The 21,280-nt window shown below is 35.3% G+C and overlaps 3 protein-coding genes across 8 annotated transcripts; 1 reads left to right on the top strand and 2 right to left on the bottom strand.

The window, feature by feature from the left end:
- Positions 1 to 548: 548 nt before the first annotated feature.
- LOC123211168 (probable plastidic glucose transporter 3) lies at positions 549 to 8,402 on the bottom strand. Of its 2 annotated transcripts, XM_044629715.1 has the most exons (15): positions 7,977 to 8,402; positions 7,365 to 7,506; positions 6,646 to 6,745; positions 6,485 to 6,552; positions 6,275 to 6,407; positions 5,510 to 5,609; positions 5,282 to 5,394; positions 5,026 to 5,119; positions 3,623 to 3,776; positions 3,382 to 3,525; positions 3,225 to 3,298; positions 2,728 to 2,816; positions 2,185 to 2,299; positions 1,809 to 1,997; positions 549 to 890 (listed from the first exon to the last, which is right to left on the bottom strand). In XM_044629715.1, exons 1-14 carry the CDS (start codon positions 7,977 to 7,979, stop codon positions 1,815 to 1,817), a joined length of 1,512 nt encoding a protein of 503 aa, XP_044485650.1. In that variant the 5' UTR covers positions 7,980 to 8,402; the 3' UTR covers positions 549 to 890; positions 1,809 to 1,814. The 2 variants fall into 2 exon arrangements, with proteins under 2 accessions (XP_044485650.1, XP_044485651.1); XM_044629716.1 differs by lacking the exons at positions 7,365 to 7,506; positions 7,977 to 8,402 and having other exon boundaries at positions 6,485 to 6,547.
- Positions 8,403 to 8,996: 594 nt separating this feature from the next.
- LOC123211167 (golgin candidate 5-like) lies at positions 8,997 to 17,952 on the bottom strand. Of its 5 annotated transcripts, none has more exons than XM_044629711.1 (20): positions 17,730 to 17,945; positions 17,236 to 17,466; positions 15,922 to 16,883; positions 14,962 to 15,033; positions 14,632 to 14,706; positions 13,545 to 13,659; positions 13,330 to 13,391; positions 13,173 to 13,220; positions 12,357 to 12,641; positions 12,209 to 12,268; positions 12,025 to 12,108; positions 11,847 to 11,912; positions 11,664 to 11,762; positions 10,828 to 11,046; positions 10,311 to 10,425; positions 10,012 to 10,232; positions 9,804 to 9,863; positions 9,584 to 9,697; positions 9,389 to 9,463; positions 8,997 to 9,297 (listed from the first exon to the last, which is right to left on the bottom strand). In XM_044629711.1, exons 2-20 carry the CDS (start codon positions 17,393 to 17,395, stop codon positions 9,262 to 9,264), a joined length of 2,928 nt encoding a protein of 975 aa, XP_044485646.1. In that variant the 5' UTR covers positions 17,396 to 17,466; positions 17,730 to 17,945; the 3' UTR covers positions 8,997 to 9,261. The 5 variants fall into 5 exon arrangements, 3 of the variants coding, with proteins under 3 accessions (XP_044485646.1, XP_044485648.1, XP_044485647.1); XM_044629713.1 differs by having other exon boundaries at positions 10,843 to 11,046; XM_044629712.1 differs by having other exon boundaries at positions 17,786 to 17,943.
- A 751-nt stretch (positions 17,953 to 18,703) lies between these two features.
- LOC123210981 (protein lin-54 homolog) lies at positions 18,704 to 20,611 on the top strand. Its single transcript, XM_044629480.1, has 4 exons — positions 18,704 to 19,008; positions 19,211 to 19,333; positions 19,453 to 19,636; positions 20,039 to 20,611. The coding sequence occupies exons 1-4, from the start codon at positions 18,704 to 18,706 to the stop codon at positions 20,609 to 20,611; spliced, it is 1,185 nt and encodes a 394-aa protein (XP_044485415.1).
- Positions 20,612 to 21,280: the final 669 nt, after the last annotated feature.

The raw sequence follows: 21,280 nt of genomic DNA, 5'->3' as shown, positions 1-21,280 counted from the left end.
TGGGGGGACCTTGCTTTTGTCCCAACATGAGCTGGTGGTTTCAGAAGAAACATTTTAGATTTCGAGGCAGTTGGTAGGGGAATCATGCAGGTAGACCAATAAGATAATCAATGTCATCATCATCTTTGATGATAAACCCTCTACTGTTGCATTTTTTTCAGTTGCATGTTTATTGTATATGGCTTCGTTTATAGTGAATCTCCATCTGACTAAAAATTTCCAACATACCGTATAGTTGACGTGCATGATGGAATATGTCAATTACCCCCTTTATGCAAAATATCAATGCAATTAATGTAAACTATCAACACACCCCACAACTTGCATGGTATAATTCCATTCAACCCCCCGCATGGTAAATTTTCATTTTGACCTTTGCATGGTAAAGCCGCTAACGCTTTGCCAACTGCAATATTCCATATCAGTTCCCATTTGCCCAACAACCGTAGATTCCAGTCAGACGTACAAGATAACACTTGATAACCCTTTGAAACATTTCTATTAAAACTTATCGAAATCTAAAATATCTCCATCACCTCAAGGAAAAATAAAATAAAAGCATTATTTTTATTTCAGTTAATAATTGGAAAAAAATAAAAAAATGAGGGAATTCTCATCCTTATATAGAAAGTTCCTCCCAATTAAAAGATTATGTAAACCTAGTATTTTAAAATGTAGGTCTTGAAAATAAATGCTCAGGGTGAATAAAGTCTTTCATTTTGTCCTATATACTATATTAACATTTTTAAATGAAAACACACACACACACACCCCCAATGAGTTGAAAGGAAAAAAAAAAGGATAATAGAAAAGGACTCTCTAGGAATGTACATATGCCTTCAAGCTATAGTTTTATTGAATCGTCCATCATGTACTGAAGACTTACAAGCCTGCATATTAAAACAACTAAAAAATTCAGTTGGAAATACATAGCATTTCCCATCTCAATCAAAATCGATTTCAGAAACTGTTAAAATTTCATATTTCAAAACTAATGACTACATAGTTAATCTTTAGTAGGCCACTACCCACGGTTAGATTATAAGATATATTTATGGATATCTTTTTCTGTCCAAGTACTAGGATCCAGAATGCTGGAGTGGCTAGTTTTAGTGTTATGTTTGACACTTTGACTATAATTAAATATTGAGCAAGCAGAATTTGATGTTAACCTTGCACTTCCTGAGTCGGAGGGGATTGGAATACTGGGTTTGGAGAGGACAAATAGATAGCAGACTAATCTATGTGTGAATTTGATAGGATTAAGAAACAATATAACTGAAATCGTAATTAAATATTAAGATAAGATTATAATATAATTAGGAAATAATGGAATTGAATTCATAAATAAAGATTCAAAGAATTTAATAAGTTTGAATTAGGACAAGCAGGAGGAACAAAGAGGCTAAGAAAAATAGTTATTTAGACAGCTTAGGCTGTGCACAACCTCTTAGGGTTGATTGAGAGGTCTCTGCGTCTAAATGGTTAAAAATAGGAGGTCTTGACCATGCAAATTGTCAGTTTATCTAATGTTAACCCACCCCCTTTATCTATAAAAAGTGTTTCTATTCTGTTTATTGTGTGTGTTTTTGCTCTTTTATTTTTGGAATAATTGGCTGGGATCTCATCAGAATTCTTCCCTTGTCTCATAAAGTTTTTCATATTAGAAATATTTCTATTTTCTACTCCAATCTGGAATCTACTTATCTTTGTGCTTGATACAAAGTTACTGTTACTTGAAGAACAAATGCTGACCTTAGAATTAGTGAGATGATGTGGTTTAGCATGCACACATAAGAATGGCATACCTCTCTCTATGCTGGAGCAAGAAGTGCAATCTCAATCTCTTGGAGTGATTTTCCTTTGGTTTCCATCACATTCTTCTTTACAAAAATAACAGCTAATAAGCAAAAGAAACCAAATATCGTATAGAGGATTACTGGCCCTAGTTGCTCCAGTAATTGCAAAAACAACAGGCCAACAAAAAAATTTATCACCTGTCATGAAGATGTCGTCAGCAAGATAAATAATGTGTTTCACCAAATAAAAGAAGGTTTAGTTTCACAAAACATCCAATGTATGGCCCCTAATCATCTGAGAATAACTAAGATTGAACCATTTGGGTTTCTCCTCAAGCAGATTCAATTGGTCAAATTGGTCAACTTAAAATCAACAAACAATTACCCAATGCACGACCATGCAAACTGCCATTGCCTTTGCTCTGATTTGACTGGGAAATATTTCTGATAGCAGGAGACTAGGAACAGGACCAGCACCAAGGGAAAATGTGAAGACAAACCTACATTAGCAGGTCATTTAGAAGAAAAGCACGTGATCACATAGAGATAAACATTTATTCAGAAGTAAGATTTTTACTTTACAATCTTTGAGCAATTACATCACCTAGGCAGGCTATAAACCATTCTAGGTAAATATAGTCTGTCTGAGTTTAACATGGATAACTATAACCTGTCAAATTTGCGATCAATTTTTAATATCATAATCACTCAAAATACCATTTACTGATGTCATAATATAGAAATTTCTCAGGTGTCTAATTCCAGAACATCAATTCTTTGACTTGCATCAACCTTTGGTGACTGAAAGGCACATTTCAGAAACAAAAAGCCAGCTTCATCATCAAGACATAGGTACAATCCTAGAAGCTGAGAATGTTATTAGTGTTTTTTTTTTAAATCTCCACGTAGCCAGGGATTCACAACTTACATTAGCATGCCTCCAACAGAAAGATACAATGCTCTAGAGCTTGAAACAAAAGAAGTTGCGGCAATTACTTGAAGACCCATTGCTACTGCCTGAACCAACAGAATGCATTAAGCAAATAATAAATTAATTTTCAGAGTCTACATGATGCAAGATCTAAACTGTGAATGCACTAATAGCAGACATGATAAACTGCTGACACTACACTTGAAAATACAAATGCAAAAACAACAAATTGATCAATCCTATTTAGGATATCCCTACTCTCGTATTGACCCTATACCTTCAACAAAGTGTAATTTTGCAGCTACAAATCACTGCCATTGAAGCATCACAGTCTGAAGTAAATAATCCAGTATATCATCAAAAGAGGCTACTTATAAATACATGTATGTTTAGGGAATCAATACATGATGCAGTACCATTATGTTAGATAAAAATAGACAGTAACCTAGAAAAAATTTCAGAAATTTAATTTGTTTTTTAAACATTTTCCTTACCATGCCCAAAAAACTTCCCAGTAGAAGAACCTTTCTTCCAAGCTTGTCCATTAACATCGTCGCAATAATTGATGCTATGACAGCATAAACATTGTGATAAAAATAAACAATAAACTATTTATAAAGTAAACCCTTTGGGAGTATAACAATATATTACCTGATAAATTTGCAATTCCCACACATATGTTTGCAAAGTCTGAAGGTACACCAGCATTTTTAAAGACAGTTGACGAAAAGTAGAATACAGCATTTATGCCAGAGAGCTGTTGTAAAGCAAAAATGGCAGACCCAATGAAAACCACTGCAAATGGAGAAGTTAAAAGCAATTTTTTAGAGGGAAACATACAGGTAAGTATAGTTGCATATTCATGTAACTTGAAACATATTGACATGTTTACCTCGAAAATGGCGGCCAGAGATCAACTCCGAGAACTTCACCACGTCTGCCTCACCCCCTCTATCTGACTTTGAAAGTTCAGCCATAGAGTGCTTTACATGTAATCCTCCTAAAAGCTTCTCAAATTCAGCCTCGGCTTCAGCCCCTCTTCCCTTCTGAAGAAGTCCAGGAAAGGAAAACAATTTAAGTGTCTAATAGATCAAATTACATTAACATAATCAATATCTAAATGAACCACAGTAAAACAAATGAAAAAACAAAAGAAGCAAATTAATTGGAACTGCATCTAAAACTGGACTGTGTAACAGTTGCTTGTATGTAGAGATGTAAACTATGCATTTCTGGAAAAGTAAGAACAATTCAGAAAGCAGGTCAAAGTATGAAAAGTAATTCAAGAAGCCACAGAAAAATCTAGACCACTTAAAAACCAAGGCTGCTTTCCAGTAACACCACTGCAAATCAAGAAAATGATAGTACTCAAAAACTATCTGATACGAACCTTAGGAGAACCACACCTCAAAAGTTAGCTATTGAAATGGGGGAACCCAAGACCATATAAATCCCATACTAGTTGCCCATACTTTCCAATGTGGGATCCAAGTCTCATACCTTGCACTCGGGATCCAAACATACCACCACGCTCCGCAGCCCCGGCGCCCACGCGGGTTGGCTGTGCCTGTGCGCTAGCTCCCTACTAGCCCCGGGCGAACACCGCAATGCCGGCGTCACCACCCGCGTCGCACGATTGCAACTGGAAGACATGGTGATGGTTCTGATACCAAATGATACGAACCTTAGGAGAACCACACCTCAAAAGCTAGCTATTGAGATGGGAGAGCCCAAGGTCATATAAACCCCACACTAGTTGTCCATACTTTCCAATGTGGGATTCAAGTCTCATACCTTGCACTTGAGATCCTAACACTATCATTCAACAATAAAACCTTAATTAATTATTTGAAGCATCGGTAATGGTTGGTTATGCAACTCATTAATCCTACACTCCCATTGCACCAACTAATAGTAAATTATAATTCAGGTCAGAGTACACCCACTGCAATATGATGCCTGTCAAAAGCTCGATTCAAATGATAACTAAAAGTTCCTGTTTTTCTCTATCACATATCATCCCAAATTCAACCAAAAGGGACACATATCATTAAAATCGATCACTGTTCTGATCTAACATGGATCTCTTTTCATTTATATTGAATGAAGTATATTGCTTATAATTATAAAATGCATTAATATGCTTTATCTTACTTTCACTCAAATTTACTACACCATCATTTAGCACATCTGATGTCTAAATACATAACCAAACAAATTACAAGATCCAAACAAAACAGCCAAATTAGACATATAGTTAAAGACATGAACAATGCACAAAAGTTAGCAGATAACCTTGAAAAGCCAATGAGGACTTTCTGCACAAAACTCCATAGAGAGAGCAAGTACTGCAGCAGGAATAGTAGATACCCAGAAACAAATGCGCCACCTGAGCACATCATCAAATTAATAAGGATACAATTCACAAGTGCACCATTTGAGCACTTAAAAAGCAAGTAAATTCTATTTATTCTTATGCTATACAGAAAAGGTCTATCATATAAGTCAATCATCTATTTCAGAAACTACCAAGGCTTCATCTGATTCTTACCAACCCACAACTTCCTTGGCAGGGAGTCCAATAAATAGTGCCCCTAGAATTCCAAGACATGTTGCAATCTGAGTGGAACTCCCAAAAGCACCCCTTACATAAGATGGTGAAACCTACTTGGAAATAAGCATGATCAATCCCCATGGAAAGAGAAAGAGACAAATATAGTTCACAAAGTAATGTCAATTGTTAATCAAGGCAAATCTATAAAACAATCATCTCTCATACCTCTGCCACATAGAGAGCTGCAACAGGTGGGCCAATACCCATTCCAGTTCCAACAAACAACCTTCCCAGAAGCATACCCCAGAGGTTCTTCGCTATAGCACTGCAACATTATACTTGAATGTTTCTATAAGCTTTATACAGTTTCAGGCAATCACACAAAGAAAGCATATTGATCTCTCAGTCATATACAAAAGGGCACACACTGTTAGGACGTTTTCAGGATATTAAGCTAGAAGACTTCGAGCAAGATGTATAAAAAGGACAATCTGTTGTCAGTTCTCCATGTCATTTTAATTTTCATTATCGAATATAAAAAAAAAAAAGTTAGAATGAAGTATAGAGATTTCAGACTCTAAGACCAGATGCAAAATGCACATTAAGTGCGCCAGCTCTTACAGACACAGACTCACATTGAGCATAAATGAACCCGAAATTTTACTTAAAAGAGAAGGGTGAACTACCAAAAATAAAATAAAAGTGACGCCAAAATTTTCACTGACATAATATAATAATGGGTTATTGTTTGCATCTTGTTCCCAAGAAGCTCCCAAAACATCATTACCAAAAAAAAAATTCAGTTGAAAAATGATAAAAAAAATCCTGGTTTTGAAATAAAACAAAATTCTTTGTTCAAATGTTCATCTCCTAAACTCAAACAATCAGTATTTAGGATATTTACAATGACACCACACGTTGACCAAAAGCCTGACAGGTGGTCAAAATTCAAAAAGGTATTAAAACTAATATGTTGTACATAGCAGAAACCTCATTGAAGCCCCAATTATCATGGGTAAAGCACATAGCTGGAAAGCCCTGCGGCGTCCAACCCCATCTGCAATCCAACCACTGAACATAGATCCAACTAAGGCACCCCCTAAACATGTACTAACCACCAGACCTTCATTCACACAAACCACCATATTAGAAGAATTTACCAAAAAGAAAGTAAAACAAATGGACAACCAATTAGAAAACCTTCAGCCATGGTACTCCCACTAAAGCCAAGGTCTAAAGAGATGCTTTCTAATGTCTCATTAACTACTCTGCATTAAAAATGCAAAAGAGATTATTTCCATTTTTTCTATAAATATTAATTGGAAATAATAAAAGAACTATTGAGTTTCAGAGGGACACACCCGAGGTGGTAGCCAAATAATAATGAAGAAATGATTGCCACAAGTATATGTGGCAAACACCGGCTCCAAGAAGGGTTTCCTACACTGTTGGGCATCCGTACTACATAAAGAATCATTGAATTCTCAGTTATTGTTCATAAACATTAAAATTATTTGCACCTAGAAGAAAAAAGAATCAGATAATCTACTTTGCATTATTGAAACAGGAAAAGTTAAAATTATATTTAGGTTATATAGATTAAGAGAATGCTGTTTCTGCCACTGAATTGTGTGCACTTCCAATCCCAACTGATGGGCAGGAGACTTCCCAGTTTTGTGCTTTAACAGAGAGGAGTTTCTAGTCAAATATAACAGAAATAAAATTATAGTGGACACTGCTTTATTGTTCAAAAGCCCAAATTACAAAAGCACAGTCAAAACAGAAAAGAAAAAGAAAATATATAACTGGACACTTTAAGACGTTATCTTATTGAAGAAGGAGGACAAGTTGCACTGACACAACAAGGAAATATAATATTCCTGAATATTGCTTTGCATGGTTCATTTATAAAACACATGTTAGCAGATTTGAAGTCAAATGAAATCCCCAACAACTTGGAATGCATGAGCTAAGCTCAATCATGCAGATTCAATCACAACTCACATAACAGAATTCAATAACAGTGGAAAATTCAGCTTTACTAAACAATAAAATTGATTATTATACAACTAAAGATTACTTGAGCTTTCATCTTTCTCATTGCCATCGAAATAGTCCTTTGAGGATGCACGCTTATACATCCAAGAAGCATCCCCATGACGCCCACGCACATTGTTTCGAGTTGAATTATCTTTTGAAGTTATAAAAAAGTCGGAAGCCAACTGCAATAACCACAAGATGAAATCCTTGTGAAAACCTACTTACAACTTAGTTTCTAGATAAAAGATTATCAATAACTTGAGCACCAAAACTAATACTATATCGACAAATCAGAGTGCAAAACATGGCCACTGAAAAATTTATCATACTTTATATTAGATCTTATACAAATAGAACTCCTATTCTTGAAACAATTTTTTCCACTAAAATAAGTTCTGCACGGCATCGTTTCACCGGATCAGCAACAAACAGAGATTCACCATTTCGTTCCACGACACATACACTTCCAAAACAATCGGAAAATGCATGAAATTCATACACTTAGATGGAAAAAAACATTGTTTATCTTTTTCCTTCATTTTCTCCTGTTTGAGATGCAATCTAGTATGACTGAGCTTCACAAAGGCACCGTTTCAGGATCAAAACCAAACTGAAAATTTGAGCTTAAGAAAAAACACACTACTTCACTCACCATTTTATATCTCAGCACACTAAACAATGAAACTTACTACCACAACACTGACGCAGTTGTTTCAACAGAGGTTCGGATACACCACCGTTTCAGAGTATCATCAGCACGAAAGAAATCGAAAATGTGCCACAAGAGGAGAGTGATCTAACTGAAAATCAGAGAGGAGGCTAAAATGCGCCGGTTGTGAGAAGTGTCAGTGGCTCCTTTTTCGTTCGTATGTCAGTGCCAAGCTTTTAACTGAAGACAAGGACATACAAGCTACGATTTCGAAACCGTTTAACTATGACCGATGCTAAATGCTAATCTGCGCAAGTGGTGTTCAGAGTAGTTCTTTTTTTTTTTTTTTAAGGAGAGCGGGGTGCACTGATTTTTTGGAAGAGAAGCAAAGCTTCGAGACACAGGAGATTAACACCTGGGGCTCGTCGGAAGCAGGATCAGGTGGTTGTGGGCCACATGAATTTTATTGTTAAACTAACAGAGTTTGAACACGTGGAACATTTTAAAGGCTGAAATTAACAGAGTTGGTGACACGTTAATTTTTAATATTTGGTGAATATGGTAATCAGCCTCTGCATTGCCCAGATAATCAATGTTTACCGAAGATAAAATGTTTATTTTATTTTTTATCAGCACTTCCTGAGCAGCATCATCAGAATGATAAGCATTCAACCATGTAAATAAATAAATATTATAAAAATTTAATATTTTATTAATTTTATTAATCTTTAGATTTAATTATATTTATTAATACTTCCTCGACTTTTGTTGGTAACAGACGGAGCATATTCTATTCTAATGCAATTTTCAGCTCATTTTCTTATTTGGGTACCTTTTAGAGACATTACATTCCAATAACCAATATTCGAAAGGTTTGAAAATTGAAATGTTTACTGTTAGGTAAAGGTAATAAATTGACTAAGTAAAATCTAGTCCAAAATTTGCCTTAAATTTTCTTAAATTCAATTTCTACCATGCAAATGCATTAATATAACAACATAACAAGCACACCAAAACTTGATATTTTCACAAAATTTGCAAATCACTATTATTTATGAAGACGAAATCAATCATAAAAAAAAATTATAATTTTTTCAAGCTTTTCTCGAGGCATGTTCTCTGAATAAAATCTGCCGGCGAAAAATTGCACATAAGACAGCTCCAATGTGAACGAATATAGGGGAATTTTTTTGTACAATCACGAATGGCATTTACTGGGTGGACTATGAACTATATTGAGAACATCAATAAAAAAAAATCTGGTATCTAATACTGTAATATTGACTTATCACGCATTACCCATTGATGAGCTCATTACTTGGATCTGTCAAAAATAAAAACAGGCTATAAGGGCAAGAAGTTGTCAAAAACCCATGAAATATTGAAGATGTCATAACTGAAAACTACTTGATTACCTTACTCACAAGCAAGTTTACTTGCTCTCTGTACATTTCTTTCAAGTCTATAATATCTGCGTGGAGTTCCTCCAGCTATACATACGCAATGATATTGGGTGCAAGAACATGATACATAATATGTTAAAAACGCTTCCATAATATGTTCTCTGTTTAAAAGAAATATAGAAGTGCAAACAGCCAAATGGTTTTTACCTCCTCATCACGCTCACCCATTAGCTCCAGAGCAGCAGTGTGCCTCCGTCTTAGTGCATCTAATTCTGCCCGTATGCCAGGCAACATGGAAGCTTCTGCTTGCAACTTTTCACACTGAGCAACAAAGAATTATGAACTTAATGATTTGAGAATATTAACTTATGGTAATATAAAGAAAATGACTAGTAAACCTTAGAATGAAATTCGATAGAAAACTCACCTGTCCGGTCATTTTGGCCAACTCTTCAGCAAGAGAGTCTCGAATAGACTCCATTGATGCCTGACATCAGTTATAAGCAAAACTCAATCGAAGCCATAGCAAGAAATGGATTCTTAAGGTGACACAGCTCAATATCACTATATTACCAGTAGCTCGTGAAACATGTAATGCTGAACACAAGTTAAATGAGAGTTCAAAACATGCATACCAAACGAGACATATATGATGCAAGTTCTCCCTCTTTCTGACGAAGACTAAATTCAAAAGCACTAGGTGTCACGCTCTTCATAAAGTATGGGCTTATGGTTGCTTCTGCAGGATTTTTCTTTTCAGATAAATTATTAGATGAGTCCAAAGAAGCCTGCAGAAAATGGCTTTCTTCCATGCTGCCTAGGCTGCTAGCATTTGACAGTTTCCGAGACAAGCTTCCTGCAAAAGAAGCCAATGTATATATAGCATAAGAAACCAAAAAAGTTAAAAGATGACTGTTGAAGCAAGTCATCATACCATTCTCAAAAGCAAAATTGTGCCTTGATGAGGGAGTTTGATCAGGTACAGAAGTAGAGTGAACTGATGCTCTCCTTTCCAAGTCCAGCCGAGTAGCCTTCTCCCTGTCTATTTCCTGCAAAATCCCAGGAGATTACGTTAGTAGTTTTCTTGTTGAATTGAGTGCAGTAACTAAACACATGCAGGTTCTCTTTTTTTTTTACCCACAGTTTTTGAAGGTTTCAATATGAATTAAATAAATCCATATTACGGTAACTTCTGCAGCACTGTCACTTTTCAGGGTTTTTCTTGCTTTGAACTTCAAAAGATCATGTTCCAAGCACAAAATTTCAATCATCGAAGAAACACAAAGTGAGATCTCAAATCTATAAAGAATAATCCAACATCTACCTTTATGTCAATTTGATGTTCACTTCAGATGTTTTTAGTAGCCATATTGCTTTTCAACACCACTGAGACAAAAATCTATTATAAAAATAAATTGATAGAGAAGTTGAAAAAGAACTGAAAGGAGCACCTGCTGCAAAAGTTCCTGCTGCATAAGTGCATCTTGTAACTCTTGCTTATGTCTCCGCCTTAGTTCTTTAATTTCTTCTTCAAGCTGGTTTGCATGGCCTGCCTGAGTGTCAGCTTCCTCCTTTGCTGCAAGGAACTCTTGTCTATTCTCAGCAGCTCTCTGTCTCTCTTTGTCAAGGGACTTACTTAACTGGTTCTGTTCTGCTCTTAGGCAAGAAATCTGGGACACAGTGCAGCTCTAAGTACTATTCATAGAAGGATCTCCACAAACAACAAATTTAATTCCAACAAAAGACATAAACCTGAGCAGGTCTAAGTACCTTTCATAGAAGGATCTGGTTGGGATTAATATTTAGGTTAAACATGAGTGCGTAATTATGAAATGGAATTGAGCAGTTATGAAACATGTACAGGCAATTACGAAATGGGATTGAGTAGTTATGAAACATGCATGGACAGTTATGAAATGAGCAAGCATAAAAGAGAGATTGGAAAGGGAGATAGGGGTGAAGAAATTAAGTTTTGTTTGGACAGCCTTTGACTTACTGAAGGAGTGTCTAGCCTTTGGAAAGTTAGAAAAATTATGGAGACTTCTCGAAGCCCGAAGTGGAAAGCACCAACCTCTAGAATAGCTGGAATTATCTGATTGAGAATATATTACATACAGTGAAGGGTTACTCCATTTTGGGTGTTGTTCTATTTTACCTCCTGGAAATCAATTCTGTTTGTGCATGTTGATTGTGTGTGTTGGCTGTGTGAGTTGTTTGGGGGTGATTTGAGCAGGTTCCTAACAGATCTCCATTATCAGCAAATTTAATTCCAACAGAAGGTATAAACCTGAGCTTCAAGAACGTTTATTCTAGATAAGGTTTGTGATAAGCGTTCATTGACAGATCGCTCTTTTTCTTCTGCAGCTGCAGCTTTGGCCTCAGCTTCCTAGGGATTAAAAATAAATGACCAAGAGTTAGGGTACACAAGTCTTGTTTAATATATAATTCATAGTGACGGATATCAACACACCTGTAGCCGAGAGTTAAGAGACCTCTCAACAGCAGCCCAAGCTTCTGCTCTTCTTGCAGTTGTATCCTATAAACAATTCAGCAAATACTCATAATGCAGAAAAATGGGGCAAAAATTGAAGGACTATCATTCAAAATACACACAGATCCTTGTGATGCAAGAAGGATACATCTCTCACCTGTATGGCTTCGATCTGCCTTAAAAGAGGTCTTGTTGATTCAGGCACTTGTGTGATCAACTCCTCACACCGCCATTCACTAGCCTAGAAAAAGCGGTAGCATAACATAACACGTAAAAATTGTTAAAAATATCTGAAAATGAGAAAAAAATAATAACAAGAATATCTAAGGTAGTCAACATACCTGATAACACTTTTGAAGATCTTCAATGTCTTTGCGAAGCATGTCTTCCCTAAAACCTGCCTGCAAAATCAGAAAGCAAACACAAACTAAATCATCACTTTCAAAGTCAGATAGATCAAACCACTAACTCGATAAATCAAGCAAAAACCTGTTGCTCCGTTCTGCTTAATGCCTGCCTTAATTCTTCCAGTGCCTGAACAAGCATAGCTTCACGTTCCTCTGCCACTCTTAGACGGCTCTCTAATTCAGTTCTAGCTTCATTGTTGGCCCGTGCCTCTGCTAATTCTTCGGCCTCCTTGGCTGCATTCAAAGCATTTGTGTAGTAGTCCTTTTGTGTTGCAAGTTCTACTTGGTGTTTCTCAATTGTTTCTTGCAGCAACTTCTCCGTTGCTGTCTTATCCATTTTAATGCTCTCTACTTTGTTCTCTTCAACCTAGAAAATGGACAGATAAACAATACACATTTTAAGATTATGATTAACAACAAAACAATGGCCAAAAAAAGGGATACTAAAACAGAAGCACACTCGTAAATATATGTTAAATTATTATTTTCAGCAATTATTGTAAACTGCAATATTGAAAGGGATTTCTTCCTGCACCCCCTCAAAACACCCCCCACCCCAGCCCCAAAACCAGGGGCCCTCTCTCCCTCTCTCTCTCTTCCTCCCCCAGAAAAAGAAAAAGGATAAACTGCAAAAATAATAATAATAATTCAAAGTATTAACAAGTAAATTTAACTCAATCATTGTAAGCCCTACATAAAAATTCAACTAATAGTTCTTGTTGTTAATACTGTGTGGATGAAACCCATGATCGCATGGAAAATCATCCACCAGTAGACACTGAAAGTAAATAAGCAGTAATATTTGTCACCAGTATTACACCATGGCTGAAGGAAACAAGTGCTTAGAAAAATTAACCCACACCCATAATTGGTAAGACTACTATAAGAATTCAATTACCTGAAGCTTGGTAACCAAACCTTTCTTCTCTTCTTCAAACTCTCTAATCTAGCTCTCATGAAGAGGAGAATAAATAACAAAAATGTTCATTAGTTAGAAGATGCATGCAAAAGTGCTCATTGAAAAACAAATTGAGTCAGTTACACTACTTACATACCTGGGCCCTCAATTTCCTAATCTGAGCTTCTTGAGCAGCCTGCTTTTTTGAAAGCTCTGCACCTGAAATAATAGACTAGTCCTAAGAAGGGGCCAATTTACACAATAAATATAGACTTTCAACATTCTTAAATGCATATATATATATAAACACCTCGGAAACAGTATGTACAACACAATACATAAAATATTATGTCAAAGTTTCTGAATCTCTACCTTCAGCCATAACTTGATTAATTATTTCATCTTTTTCCTTCAAAAGAGCAGCTGCATCATTTTTTTTGTTCTGCTCTCTCCGAAGTGTGTCCCTTTCCTTAGTAAGAGCATAAACCTGAAATTCTTGACCAGAAATGAATTTAAGATAAATAAGCATACTCAATTGTCCTGCAAAAGGCAGTCAACAAAAACTTATAATGTGCTTCCAGAAAACATCTTGAATGCATAAAACCGACATCAAATGCAACCGCATAATGAAATGCATTTATCTCTTAAAACCAGTTTTATGCTCATTCTACATGTGTTACAACAGGTTTATTGCCTTGGTATTGTACCGTATATACCTTTATATTTACCTTCTCCTTTTAAACCAACTTTCTTTTTCTAGTTTGAGTAAATGGATCAAAAACACATAACATAATGTAATGTCTGATATATAATAATAACAAAAAAACTAATATGCAGTTAAATCTTTAAAATACACTGTTTAGTGATAAAAAATAGAAATTTTTTTTTTTTAGTTCTTTAAATTTATTGTAACCTGTTTCTAAACATATGGCATACAATTAAAGAAAACATAAAAATAATGCCACTATTGCACACAATTTTAGAAAACTACACTTCCATATATTTTGACAGATATAACAGAATAGTATTTACAAGATGATCACAGTTAGTGCTCGGTAAAAGAAAAGCATAGATTCAGTCTTTGAGTATTAGATATCTGAAAAAGAAATGCACTTTTTTCAAGGAATTGAACAATGTACGTACTCAATGAAAGTAGGAGCAAAATATTCGATCAGAAGTGAAAATATCAAAATTTCAAAAGCATCTGGAGCAACAAACTATGGATGAATAGCCAAAAGAGAGATAATAAACACAATCCACTATCAATAACTACCTATACTATTACGTTAGAATCATATCTGTAGGAAAAAAAGATAATAAACTCAATCCCAAAAGAGAAATTTAATAACCCAAAAAAAAGGTCGCAGGCTTTTAGCTAACAATACTAAGCTATCACAAGGTTGAGATCGAAGGATAAATTACCATAAACAAAGAGTAATTGTTTGAAACAAAAACTTACCCTTCTTTCAAGAGTTCCAACCCTTTGATGGTATTCTTCCCGTAAAGTCTCAATTTCAGCATCATTTGATTTCCTCTGTTCCAAAACTTCAAGATATTTAAATATGTATTTCTTTTTTAAATATTTGGCTGGGATAAAGAAGAGAGAAAAGCATCTTTGAGAATCTTAACACGTTTAAATTTAAAATCTCTACAATTAAGAGCAAATGGATAAAAGAAGAAAAATAAGTGGTTATTTATTTAGAAAAATAAAAGTTAAGAATCGAAATATGACCTATACCTATGAGAACAAAATGAAAATTAAAGGAAATTAATAAACACAATTAAATACCTTCAAGTTCTCAATCACAGCTTTTAGGTGCTCATTTTCATTCATCATCTTAGCAATTTCATCTGCTTTTGCCTAGAAAATGAACAGCTTTATATGAGCTGCTGAAATTAAATGAAAGATACATGCATGATGCAGTACTAAATGTTTAGCATGATCCATGGAAGAGAAAGAGAAAAAACAGATGAAAATACAACCAAAAAGAAATGGCATGCAAAATGTAAGTGACTACCAAGTTTTACAAGTTAGGGAAGCATACCATGGTGAATGTTCAAGAAATGTGTCAACACAAGAAAATAATAAAGACACTAAAAAGACCACATCAGAGATTTTCAATAAAATTGACCTGAAAACATTACATTTTTTTTCATAGGAAAAACAAATTACTGAACAAGAGTTAATTTTAAGAAAATATTTGAACAAGTTTCAACCTCAAAATTACTGGGCAAATATCATAAAGCATCATAAGCAACTTTATTCCCATCAAACAATGTTAAGTCATATAAACATGGGAGAAAGGAAACACATATCTGCGCACTCAAACAGCCAAAATAACAACCATTGAGGTTTTTATAGCTGAGCTTGAGGCAAGTCTAATGATTCAATAAAATAAAGAACTTGAAAATAGCCATGATTTTGTCATTTCCGCAAAAGGAAGGCTTTTACTACAATTTACCTTAAAAACCTCCCAGATTATGCACTAGCTGATTGCCACCAAAAATGTTATAGGCAACACAACAAATGTCATACTAGACAAGGATGAAGAGCCAAACACTAAAATGTTACTTAATTCTCAAATAAGATGATCTGAGATCATATAGTTGTAGTTCAACAGCACTTTATGGAAAGTGATGACAGCACTTGGTCTGAAATAGAGATATTAAGTGCCTACTTATCAAAGCAAGAAATACTTGTTTAGGAATTACACCTTTTAAAAAATATAAAATTGTGCAAATGAAGTACCTGAGCTTGCCTTGCAGCACCCTGCAATGCAGTTTCCATCATTTTCATTTCCATCTTTAGCTTCTCAAGTTCATGAACAGATTTTCCTGAGACAGGCGCATCTGCCTCTGAGCCCAACTGTTGCTTCCTAATGTCAATCTCATTGGCATTAGCATGCTGATCCACTTCAACTGCTTTGACTCCTGCACCTTTTTGAGGAGAAACTGATGCAGAAACCACATCAGGAGCTTCATCAGAAGCAGGGAACCTAGACAAAGATAATCCATGAGCACTATCAGTCTCCTCAGCACTGACAGACCCTTCAGCTTGGACAGCACTTGATGCCTCAGCCTCAACTGGCAAAAGATTTTCTACAACCTCTTCAACTTGTGTTTCCTCTTCATCCTTTTTTTCTTCTTTCTTCTCATCATCTTTGCTTTCTTCTTTCTTTTCTTCATCATTGTTTTCTTCTTTCTTCTCCTCATCCTGGCTTTCATGTGGATCAAGAACACTTTCTGATACATCAGGTAGAATAATAGTACCATCCTTAGCTTGGTCTGCTAAAACAGGTCTTGAGTTGGCTTCCACAGACTCTGCATCTTCAGAATTTCCTAGACCTGAAGTCTCTTTCTGATGCAGATTGTCAATAGAATCTGATGACTCAATATTTTGTATAGTTGATTCAGGAGGTTCAACAGGCACTGTTAGTGATTCAGCTTCAACTTTACCATGGTCTGATGTAACAACATCTACCGTCTCAGCTGTCCCTGTATGCTCATTATCTTCTACTTCCCTAGGTGCATCCCTTTCTTCTTCAGTAGATGTTTGCTCAGTGCTTGAATGCAGTAACCTTTCAGTCTCAACCCCTTCTTTTTCTTCAGCTCTCAGCGGTTGCTCTAAAGATTCAGGTTTTCCCGGTGATTTGGTGGTACTTTCATCACTTTTCTGGCCCATAAAGGACATAACAGGCCATAATCCTGAGGCTGGCACACAAATATTAAGGACATTATACACATCATCCATTCAAAACTAGCCATTTCTATTCCTTCAAAAACAACTTTAGACCAAACCAATCCCTCAGGCAGAACTTGAAAAATAACTTTAATACCATCCAGGTTGTATAAACTTGCACCACGATCCTTTCAACTTTAGCCAATATTAAAAATAAACTCTGACTAAATCATCTATACATATTAACAAAGATGTCAGTTTTCGTTATAACAATCATTATAACTGTGAATTTTAAGTATACAAACGCCAAAGAAACAAAATTCTCATCAAAACCCGAACTGACAGTGCAACAACTGACGATATTAACAACTCAATATAAGCTACCTTCGCGGTTGCTAAACTCAGACTTCTCAGCGTTCTCCTCAAATCTAAGCGCACTATCAAAATTCTTTTCAATATTCTTCACGCTCTCACTAAGCTTATTCACGGCCCCAGCCAGATCCGGGAAGCCTCCCAGCGAAACTTTCCCGCTGAACCAAGCCATCTATCAATTATACGCCTATGATCAGAGCTCAAATCAACTGATCAAAACGCATCGTACGACGAAACTTTTTTCTGCATTCACGCACAAAACTGAGAGCTCAGCAAACAAATCAATCGATATGAACAATAAAAAAACCCAGGATGCAATCAAAATAACTAACGGTTCATGATTTGGATCACTTAACAAAAAGCTACAAACTGAGAGATCTAAACTAAACTAACAAAGGTGATTTATCAAAATTATATCATTAATCATGTAAATTCAAATAAGATAAAATATTTAAAAAAAAACAAATTATCAATCAAGTTGACATTTTTTTTTTAAATTTTCCTACCGTTTCTTAGTAACCAAACGTAATGAAGATTAAAAAGAATTGAGAGATTTTCGCACGCAATGTTACGCAGCTTGGAGCTGAAACCATCATTCTCTTTTCAATTTAATTTGCTTCTTCTTTGAAGCTGATTATAATTAAAGTTTGAATGGAGAGCGGGATTTATGAAGCGACGTCGTTTTTGAAGAATGAAACGTAAGAAGCAGAGAAATGAATGAGATGAGGGGTCGATCTGATTTTAATCGGTGAAACTTTGATGGGATTGGAGACAAGTGAAACGTCGTCGTCCAAAGACCTAAAATCAGATTCCGTAAATTTATCTTATGTGAGTGAATTATATTATTTAATGTCAAATCAAAATCATTTAATTTATATTAAATTTCTCTGCAATGAAATGTATATTGAATTATTAATAATTCACTTACTGAAATTTAAGATGGCATATTGTTAAATTTTCCTTTTTCTTACATGCATTCATATCAATAAATGAGTATTGAATATTAGATGTTTTGTTTAAATGATTAAAAATTAAAAATTCTTTAAAAAAATTTAAAGTTTTAATAATTAATATTAATAAATTATTATTAATAATTTATTTTTCAGATAACTCAAAATTTTAATGAAATTCTATTAATCTGAAATGTTAAGCTTTCTGACACAGTTTTTTTTAATCGAATCATTCAAAATTTTAAAAACTAAATACACATACTCCTTGGACTTATCTCTTTCACATTTTAAATTCTTAGATTCAAATTTTCGCTCCAAAAATTCTCTCTTTAACACTCTTAGTCTCTTCACAAGCCTTCGAATTCATAATTTTGTCACTCTTTGGATGCCGAGAAAATCAGAGAAAATGAAGGAAAACATTTCCAAATCCAAAATCTCACCATTTTTAAAGTTGAAAGCTTCTCCAGTATCGAAACGTAAACTTGTTAAAAAAAATATCCTTCGTTCCTAAAGAAATTTTCTGAGCTACAATGCAAGAGAGCAAACCTCAGATGGCCAAAAATGTGATTTTCAATTTTCTTCCGTCAGAACAGTTAAAGTCAGTTGTGAAAGCGACTGATTCAGTTATAGAGAGATCAAATCTCCCGCCAAAACAAACCAGAACCGTTACAAAAGGATCAAATTCAGCAACTGAGAGGCTAGTTTCCTCGCCAGTGAATATCATTAAACAGCTAGTTTTCACGGAGTTCGGCTTGTCTCCGGTTACTGCAATGCGATCACCAGAGATCTCAGTTCCGCCGGTCGAGTCAAACACGGCTTTGCATTCGCCTCCATTGTGAGTGTTCTTTTCTTTTCAAAAGGTCTTTATGCTAATATTTTATTCCTTTTATTATTAGTTCATTTTATCTTTTGAGTAATGTTTTTGTTTTATTGATGAAAAAGCTTACAAATTTACTTGTGTTTGGTTGCCGAGAAATGATAAGAAAATGAAAGAAATAAACGGACTAGATGTTTGAGTTTAATTGTTGATTTCAAAGGTCGTCTGATGTTTGCCCTGACATTATCTCAAGCAGTAAAGCTGAACCTCCAAAAATGCATTTCCGGCCTAACATTAAAGGCAACAATGGTTGCTGTTGCAAACGATCCAGATGCTTAAAGCTGTGAGTATACTTGATTGAAAGCTGGACAATGGATACGTATTTTATTTAGTTCTAATGCATCGTCTTTGCTTTGGCTAGAGATGTAATCATTTAGAGAATTCTTATCTTCAAATGATTAGGTACTGTGAGTGCTTCGCTGCTGGAGTGTACTGCGATGGGCACAAGTGCAACTGTATCGGTTGTCGAAATAATGTTGAAAATGAGGCTTCAAGGCGAGCAGCTATAGAAAGTATACTAGAGCGTAACGCTTACGCATTCAGCCCGAAGATTGCTGGCAGTCCATGTGTTGCTCTAAATAATGGGGTATGAAAATGAGATCTTTTAAGTTATTGTGGGTGTATATTTGGATTATGACATAAGCAGTGTTCTTCGTAGTTGTGTTGGAGATTTGCTGTTTCTATCATTTTTTATACCATGTTACAGTAGTATTCAACTAGGATTTGTACGCATATAAAGGCCTAAATTACTCACTAAATCGCTGACGTATGTTAAACATTCGTTCCTTTATTAGGAGTTTTGATTAGTTCTTAAGCATTAAACATAAAAAAACAAAAAACAAGAAACAAAAAAGAACTTAAAGAATAGTACATGCCATTGTGGTTTTGTCAGGTAGATTATTCAGATGGACAAGAACCTTAATTTTCTTATCCAATATTGATATTTCTGATTATTGTCGATACATGGAATGGTCTGTGACAAGTGTAGGATGATAAGGAGAATGTTCCAATGAAACACTACAGGGGATGCGGCTGCAAAAGGACCGGGTGCATCAAGAAGTATTGTGAATGCTACCAAGCTAAAGTGTACTGCTCTGAAAATTGCAGATGTGTGGACTGTAAGAATTCTGAAGGTTGTGTGGAAAGCATGGCTCTCCTCGAAAGACACTCTAATAATACCAAAATCTGCAAGAATTTTGCAGGATGCGAGGAGAGTCTCATTGTTTCTGGAGGAAATGGTATTACGAGCATCAAAAAGATTTTTGAAGGATCTGTGGAGACTGATAATGTAACTGATGGAAACCTTAGTAATACTGACATCTGCAAGAATTTTCAAGGACTGGAGCAGAAAATAACTTCCCCTCGTGGGGAAAATTTTAAGAGAAAAGTATGCATCCATCAGGCTAACACTGCCATATCTACTGCGATAGGGTTGTCAGGTCACAGATTCTTAATAGCATCCAGAAAGAGAAAGTTTCATGAGTTCCTTAATTCAAATGATAAGGATCCGCCAAATCAGGGGCTCATAAATGAACGAAAGGTTAGACTCTTTGCATTGTGACTCAAATATTTCTCTTTTCCAACTGGTCAGCAAGAATTTTTGCACATCAGGCTACAGGGAATTAATTTTAAAGCTAATAAAAGTCTAGAAGAGTATAAATAATTAACTTAAAAATGGTCACTTGATCTCCTTACTTTGCCTCTAGAGCTTGAATAGGGCATCGAACATTATTTACCTTCCTTTGGCAGCAAAATTGTCTTGGTATAAGTGGTTTACTTCATCTATCCATCTTCTCCTTTATATAAGTGGTTTATGTTCTGTATCGTTAGCAGGCAAACCCCCTCAGAGTTTCTAGTCCCTTGTCTGGCTCATCCGATGATCCTGTTGACCACATTGTTAGTTCTGCTACAATAGGCTCTTCAGAGTTTCATTTCAGGTATATGTTAATTCTCAATTATGCTATGTTACTCGGCAATTCAAATATTGCTCCATTTTCTTCTCAATAGCCACTAACAGTATTGCTGATCATGTGCAAGATCGCTGTTAGCAGACACAATTCGTTCACAAGACATGGAAGAACTTTGCTCGCTTTTGATTCTAGTGTCAGAAACTGCTAAAATAGTTCCAGGTATAGACTGATAAAATACATCATGGCTTACAGAACTAAAATTCTTCGATCTTTACCAATCCTTAAGTTGTATTAGTTTATCTTTGCTTTTATGCTCAGCG

Source organism: Mangifera indica, chromosome 3 (assembly GCF_011075055.1).
Source record: "Mangifera indica cultivar Alphonso chromosome 3, CATAS_Mindica_2.1, whole genome shotgun sequence".
Lineage (NCBI taxonomy): Eukaryota > Viridiplantae > Streptophyta > Magnoliopsida > Sapindales > Anacardiaceae > Mangifera > Mangifera indica.
The sequence above is the reverse complement of the archived record's forward strand: the minus strand, read 5'-3'. Positions and strand labels throughout refer to the sequence as shown.